Here is an 8039-nt window from a genome sequence, read left to right as displayed (position 1 = left end):
TTTGTTAAGTATGAAAAATGACAATTTCTCAACGCCTCTCACTTCGCAAAAGCAGTCTTTAATTCTGATACAATAGCTGCAAATTGAGCTCAACTTGATATATATCCATGAAATTTGGCTGAGTTTTTGACACTCTTTAAGCAGTGAATCGCATCACCTTCTCTACTGCAGATTTATGCAGATGAGAAGTAATTATATCATCTATATATCTCTTTAGTTAATCTATTCCTATCATAAATTAATCCAAATCTGAAATTTCATATTAATAATGTGGACATGATCACTAACTGTTCATGCTGCTGTGCAACTCATATCTCATGTGAGTGCATCACATCAAAATGATAAAAACACTGAAATGATAAAAATCTTACAATTTCATCATCTTTATCATCTTCATCAATTAATAACTTTCTCAATGTCAGTAAACACTGCAGAGCTAAAACAATTCATCATTAAATTCAAGTAAAGAAAGTCCTCACTATTAAAGATGTCAATAGAAAAATCAAGCAGTATAAGAATAATGAAGCTGAAAAAGAACAGAATAAGAACTGATAGAGACTTGAAGTTGATTCCATGAAAATTGATAATAACTCATTCACATCACTGACAGAAAAGAAATTAAATTAATTTAAAAATGACACATATACTGAGAATGATATAGATAATTTTTTTATTATAAATTAGCTACTGGTTGTTGATATAGAGTTCAATAATGAGAATGTGATTCAAAATTTTTATCATTTTGATGTTTTTATCATTTTGGTGTGATGCATCCACACAAGATGTGAATTGCGCAGCAGCACAATTAGTTAGTGTTGAAGATATATTTATAGTAAAGAAAACTATAGTTATCCAAAATCTTAAAAGAGGACAAATAAGATATTAATTTTAAAATTTATAATAGTTATAGTTTTTGAATGAAAAATAATGATAATTTATATAAACTATAAGATAGATCAATAGTTAGATTAGCTTATAATACTAAAAATATTAATTAAACATCATCTGATATATATCAGATGATATGATTGATTTTTAAATATATTCTCTTTAAATTTAATATACTTTCTATGAGATTTAAAGTTATAACTTTTAATTTTTCACATTAAGTACTATTTATAAACTAGTTTTAAACCTTTTCAAGGTTAATTTTTTCTAATTATGAGAACGTTAATACTCTTTGTTTATTACTTTTATTTTTTTTTAAAAAAATAGATATTTGTAAAAATTTATATAAGATTTATAATTTTTATTATTATTACTTTTATAAATATAATTTTCTTTAAAAAATATATATGTCAGCAGTTTTAAATATTATAGAAATATTAAACTTATTTTGTCATGACAATATAAATTTATAGATAATATTAAAATTGAAAACTGTATATTCATATATACTTTATTTTTTTAATATTGTAAAATAAAACTTAGATTTCTTAAGCTATTAAATTCTTTAAAATTATATAGTTTAAAAAAATATATTAAAGCTTTACATTTCAATTAGTTAAAAATTTAATAGAATGTCTTGGCTTAGTCTAAAGTCAAGATGATAACAAAACAAAGCTTCAATTCATCTCTCTAATTAGGTAGCTGCGCGACGAGAATACTATAACTGGGGATTAGAATGTGGAATGAACGAGCAACTATCCCCTCATCCGTCTTTTGTTGCACAATTAGCGCGATTTCATTAGTGTATATTATACGTGATATTATTGGCTAAATGGCGTAATATTGCGTACTATTTGGTATTGGTGTATTATAATAAGCTAAGCCTAATTACATTATATAGATTCTTCAGCTCTGTCAATGCCATGGAATTCCTCCCAGCATCTAGTTTTCAAGCAAAGAGCCACATTCTTACATGCTGAGCATCCAGATCTTGATCTAGGAGCTTGTCTACTCTCCTGCTGACCTAGCTTTCGCATATATCAACACCAGACACAAATTGTAGGCTTTGGTAGAGAAATTCATTGATGAATAAGCTCTAGATTTGATCACTCATGGGGTAGATCATCATGAATCTTCAAATTGAATTCAAAGAGTTGCTGATAGAGCTTCTCACAGAAGCTTATATGAGTAGGAAGCCTAGAGACTTCCTGCTGCTTCATATATATATACTGAAGCCTCCACACATTGACAACAGCAGCATCCAGAATCCAATAGAAAATAGACAACCAGGTCTGATAGCTCACTCTATGAGAGCTATAGGAAGCTCTATACTGATTTGCTAGGTCAACTCCATTCATATTATGATTATAGTCATCAATAATCCTCAGAATCTGAAGGTTCTTCCTAGGTTGATTCTCAAAGACTGGGCAGACTATATGAGCATTGATAGAGAGTTCTCCAGACTGTCTTTGAAATCATTCAATGAAGGTGTCAAAAGAATGAATAGTAGTAAGAGCTAATATCATATTATTGTCTTGCCAGACTAGACAAAGGACATTATTCACTTCCATAGCATGTAGAGTATTCCATGGAATAGTCTTTGATTTTGAATGCTCTCAGAGCTCTGCTAGAATAGAGGGAACCTGATTAGAGCGGGTAGTCCCACAAGCTCCATAGCCATGCTCTCAAAGTAGGTGAAATAATTGAACAGAGATAAAGTAGTTGTCTAGGTAAATTGAGTATGAAGTGACTTGTTGATTAGCTGACTCTTCAGCAGAAGGCCTAGTAGGAGCTTCACTAGTAGGGAGAGCTTTGATGATAGAAGCTTCAATGATAGGAGTCTCAGTAGGAGGTCTAGTATTTGATTCCTCAGTAGATCTAATAATAGGGATCTTAGGAAGCTGCTGAATCATATTCATGACCATGAATTCAGTTCTGGTAATTCCTGGAAATTGAAACATAGACATTATGCCCTGCTGGCAGCTAGACCAGGAAAATGTCCAAAGATATCCATGTTCTACTAGTTCAAAGACCTTATATTCCTGAGGAATTGGCTTAGCAGGCATCTTATATGTGTGCTGACTTCAATCAAAGCATCTAATCATGATTTCATCAATGGAAATCTCTGAGTCAGAGGTGTAATATTTCCAGCAGGCATTATGGAAGTTGGAAGCCAAAGGCTCTATCTTATACCACCAATCTTTATTCTTAGAATCTGGCTGGTAAGCTTCTCAAGGATTGAATATATGAAAATAGTGCTTGATTTGCTCAAAATGTTTCAAGGTCATATAGAATTGAACTGAATGAATAGGACCTTCTCTCAGATTATTCCTCCAATAATGATCAGTCCAGCTGGATTTATGAATCCTCATATAGATAAGAGCTTCTAAAAAGACCTTTATTTCCTCTGAAGTGGTCTTTTTCCATGGATGTTGCTGAATAGAGGTCTTCAATTCCTTAGATGTTTCCATAAATATAGAGGGTTCTGCAGAAGCTTTCATAGGGATTTCCTCTTTCTTATTCTTCTTCTTATTCTTCTCAAAGCTCTCTGGAGCTTCATTATCAGTATCTCCATCATCTCCCTTCAATTTTGCATAGAGATTGGTTGAATTGACAATATTATGAATGGAATCTTCAGAGAAGAATAAGGTAAATAAGGCATAGGGGCTTTGAACATCAATATCTGATGGAATATGAAGATTTGACAGCCGTGAACTAGGTTCTAAAGGAAGAAATTTGACTGATTCTAGAGGTGGTATCTCTGCAATGACTTCCTCAATTGCTCATTTTCACTTTGTAGAGGTTCTACCTGGCTTTTTCATAGATTCTAGAGAATATATTAGTTATTTGATGCATAGATTAAGATCAGGATTCTAGAAAATCATCTGAATTCCCTGTAGGTTCCATATTTGCAGGTGGATAGGGCTAGGCATGTAGGTAGGTTTGAATTCTCAACGCGCTTTCTGCTTACACGAAAATCGCGAGTGTGGATCTGTAGTGACCAATAGCAGCCCATACAAAATAGTGCGTGAACCTATTGGTTGAGACATGCTGACAAATGCCTTTATTTTACGCCTAGTGATACCACGCTAATTGTGCAACAAAAGACGGACGAGGGGATACCTTAATCCATATTACAGGCGGCTGCGCTGTAATATAGAATAATGAAGAAAACTATAAGATTGTGGCGTTCCGCCCCTATTCTTCCGCCCCTTCCCCTATTCTTCCGCCCCTTCCTATATTAGTATCCACTCTCTATTCGCCCCTCCCTAATCCACTCAGAGGCCCCAATCTTTCCTATATTTCCTATCCTATGCAATCGCTCCTACCATATAGAGTGATTATAGTGTGTATATATATAGCAGGGCATTTGCCCATCTTTATTAGAAGAGAATCAGACATGATTTATCCTACCTATTCAATTGCTTGTACGCATCAAAGATGATCAATTTTATATTGAATGAAGAAGCTTGTAATCTATGTAACTAGTAGACAGAATCACATGTGAGATGATTGCTCAGAGAAACAACACAAAGCTTTGCCTGCACATCAACAACTAATAACTGTTAATGGATTTTCTTATAAATTATATAAGATTAGTTAGAATTTATACAGTCAGTAAATCTCTTTAGTATGTAATCTTCTATTTCTACTATACAATCTTGCACAGTTAATATTGTATGATAAAATGAATGAAGATAGACTTCATTCAATTGACTGTTCAAGTAATAAAATTATCAAACTCTTTTGTCATATAATCTATTTTCCATTATAGTTGTTCTTGTAGTTGGCAATCTTTGAAATTGATCAAGCTTGCTATTCTATCAGATTATAAGATCTATTTTATATCTAGTTAAATGTGTGATCAATTCAGAAGTTATGTAATCAAAATCAGTGACTGCTTGTTTCATTTGATTTATATGATCTTTTTTAAAATATCTTCTATTTATCAAGATTTCTTAGCTTTAGTATTTCACACAAAATTTTTTTCCCCAAATATAGTTCAAATTTTATTATATTTATTAGTTGTCACAGGCTAGCCGCTGAGAACAGCTAATAACTAACACGTGTGAAAACAGAACGAAGTCGTTAAGGGAGGAAAGAGAAATACAGATCATGTAGGGGATTGGGCTTCCTTTTTATAGGGAGCGGAGCTTCGGTATGAAGATGATTGGACTAGCACCTTTGTAATAGGGGCTATTAAGCCCTATGGATCCTTGGGATCTCAGCTTCTCCCCTGACTAGTCATTAGGGTTCTCTGGCGATCATATATACCTCACTTTGCCGGATGGCGGACGTACATATATCATTGCCACCTTAACTCCGGATTGAGGTACGCTAATGCTAAAACTAGATCTAGAATCAATGACTAGATAATCGAGAATACACAGGTTGACATTGGACTGCCTGAAGAAATCGGTTTTCTCGTTTGACAGAGATTTAATATCTCAACTTGCATGTTGGCCCTCAGTTGTGGAACTAAGGAAATCCCGTATCTCTTGACGGGATATCTGACTTCTCATTACATTCTTATGAAAGCTGAGAAAGTTAATATAACGATCCCAATCTATCCTTCGTTCGTACCCCACGACGCCCAGATGGATATAATCCAACCCGTCCCTTTTATGTAGTGAAATTCGCCATTTCTACCCTCTAATGGTAGACGGGCCCGTCCCTTGAAGTTTCCCCACACAATGTTCACGCGCAGATAACGAACACGCGACCCCTTACTGGTGGTATCGCATAATGAAAACCCACACACAATCAAAGTTCGCAATACCCATTCCAAAATCCAACGTCTTAAATCTCAAAATTCTCAACATGCAAATAGATCCCCTGAGCCCCTGTCCCCTTATGCACCGCCCGCTCATCGCTCAGCGACACAACAATCCGGCGTACATCAGCATTCAGCCCGCGCGGGCCGCATACGACAACGGAGCTTTCGCCCTCCCCAAGCTCGAGGACTTTACGGATTATGCCGCGCGAGTCGGGGCGGCCGGAGAGGATTCGGATGCGTGGGTCAAGGTCTAGTTCTGAGTTGGGAACTGGGTTGGAGAGGTGTTTGTGTGTGGTGGGAGTTTGAGGTTCATGTTGTAATGGTGGCGGAGGTGTTTGCGATGTTTGTGGTGAGGATGGTAACGAGTCTGAAGTGTGGGTTGGATTTCCCTGGGGAATTGGCTGTTTTGATGGTGTGGGAGATGGATAAGAGCAGCGACAGGGCGGAAAGGAGGAATTTTCGTCCATGACTTTGCGCGTGCAGCAGCACCCGCCATCTGGCTGGCAGCTTTGAGCCGCCGTTTGAGAATCGGATCGTTCCGTTTTTGCGGCAGAGTGTATGGAAATGGTTTCGATGCTTTTATCCTGGACTTGTTTTTCGACACCGTCGGATTTCTCGAGAATGGAGATTGTGAGCTGCGGCTGTGCGAGCGGCAGTGATTGCGATTTGGATGTTGTTGTTGTTGTTGTTGTTGTCGAAGACATCTCCTCATCGCAAGTGACATAGACACTGACCTGGAGTTCTCTGTCGAATGCCGGATTGCTTTGTCGGCATGCATCTATATCCTGCAACGCAACTTGAATTTGCTCCGCGAACCAACTTAGCAGTGATCGGGATCTAATTACCCAAACAAACCGGATCCGTTTAGTTAGTGACCGTGAGGGAGAAGAAAACAGAGGTAATGTGCGTGGGGAGGACTTTTCCAGGAATTCATTTTTCCAGGCTTCCACAGTATCCCGCATCAATGGCATGGTGTATGTAGCACCCATCCCTCCCGCAAGCAGTACCACACTGTCGAATTGTCGCAGCGGGCGTATTCTTCCGTACGGACCCTCCACGCCAACTCGTTTTACACTGTCAGAATTATCGTCTCTGTTGTCTACGATGCGAAGGCATTTTGAAGCATGGGCGAAAAACTTCCCAGTGGCTCCGTTTTGGGCACGGACGAGGAACTCTAGCTTCTTATCCGCAGGAATCGAAGCTATGCTGAGAGGGTGGCTTTGGAGCGGAACCAGGCCATGACATGACATGAAAACATGCTGCCCCGGCTTCCAAGATATCACAGGATTCGGGACCGTAATTCTTGTGACATTTCCAGGTAAGGGGGTAAACGTGGCATGATTAGCCCATAGATCTCTGGACGGTGAATCATCTACACGCGAATGAAAAATAGTCAAGTTGCCGTGTAATACCAAGGCAAATCTGGCGATTCGATCAACAACGACCAATCCAACCGGTATCCAAACCCATTCCTTCACCTCGTCGGGCGCATGGTACCAAAGCGCTGCAATGAAGCCGGCAAAAGTAAGCAGATGCCCCGCGACAAAAATTTCATAACTGAGTTTCCGCACCGGTGCCACGGAGACCAGGACGATGAATGTCAAGATGCACCAAGCAGCGAATCCGCGCTGGGTAAGTGGATCCTCCTTCAATTTCAGTGCGATGTAATCATATCTGTCCCAGGAGCGGAACCAAAATCCCATGTGGATGGTTGCGGTGAGCCACAGGGTCCGTGCAACCCATCGATGGAGCCAGTTGAGTCTCTCATGGCTCGACCCGGTCAGGAGGCCGATGATGTTGGCTTTGCTGGAGAGGAGGATGACTAGAGGCATTTGGGCGATTGCTATGAAGCCCGTGCGATAGCCGACGGTCTCCCAGCTCCATTGGTCTGTCGTGTCGAGTTTGTAGAAGCAGAGGACTAGCACGACGACTAGATTGGCCAGCATCATCAGTAAGGGCCCCAGGGGGGGGAAATGTAACTTGACAGAGCGGATGGTTGCGGAGCCAAGGGTTGCATTGGAGGCCTCTCTTGTCAGAGCAGTGAGAGTGGCATATGTGCTGAAGAAGATAGATTTGGGCTTGGACGGTGTCAGGCTTGAGTCCGCAAATCTGGCCCGTCTCATATTGTTAGTTAGCGCATTGAATAGAACCCGGGGTTGCGGATAGGGAAAAGGAACTCCGCATAACTCGCCTTTGAACTGCTACCACCTTGTTGAGGATATTAGCCACTGTAGCTATGCCGACAGCCATTCCCACGACAGCCCAGTACATCTCCTGCATGTAAAAGAAACTGGGAGCGCCGTCGCTTGAGCCCCCGCCCGACGGTGCCGAATGGCCTGAATGAGACATTTTGCTCCTTTGTTCGTGGTTTACC

The 8039-nt window shown here is 39.2% G+C and overlaps 2 protein-coding genes across 2 annotated transcripts; both read right to left on the bottom strand.

Moving 5' to 3' along the window:
• Window positions 1-5688: 5688 nt before the first annotated feature.
• PADG_11807 (uncharacterized protein) lies at window positions 5689-7788 on the bottom strand (the record flags this gene model as incomplete). The annotated part of the gene is made up of 1 exon (XM_010762228.1): window positions 5689-7788. One exon carries the CDS (start codon window positions 7786-7788, stop codon window positions 5689-5691), a length of 2100 nt encoding a protein of 699 aa, XP_010760530.1.
• A 4-nt stretch (window positions 7789-7792) lies between these two features.
• Window positions 7793-8014, bottom strand: PADG_11806 (uncharacterized protein; the record flags this gene model as incomplete). The annotated part of the gene is made up of 1 exon (XM_010762227.1): window positions 7793-8014. The coding sequence occupies one exon, from the start codon at window positions 8012-8014 to the stop codon at window positions 7793-7795; it is 222 nt and encodes a 73-aa protein (XP_010760529.1).
• Window positions 8015-8039: the final 25 nt, after the last annotated feature.

Source organism: Paracoccidioides brasiliensis (assembly GCF_000150735.1).
Source record: "Paracoccidioides brasiliensis Pb18 unplaced genomic scaffold supercont2.5, whole genome shotgun sequence".
In the NCBI taxonomy this organism is placed as follows: domain Eukaryota; kingdom Fungi; phylum Ascomycota; class Eurotiomycetes; order Onygenales; family Ajellomycetaceae; genus Paracoccidioides; species Paracoccidioides brasiliensis.
Note: the sequence above shows the minus strand (reverse complement) of the source record. Positions and strands in the feature narration are given on the sequence as shown.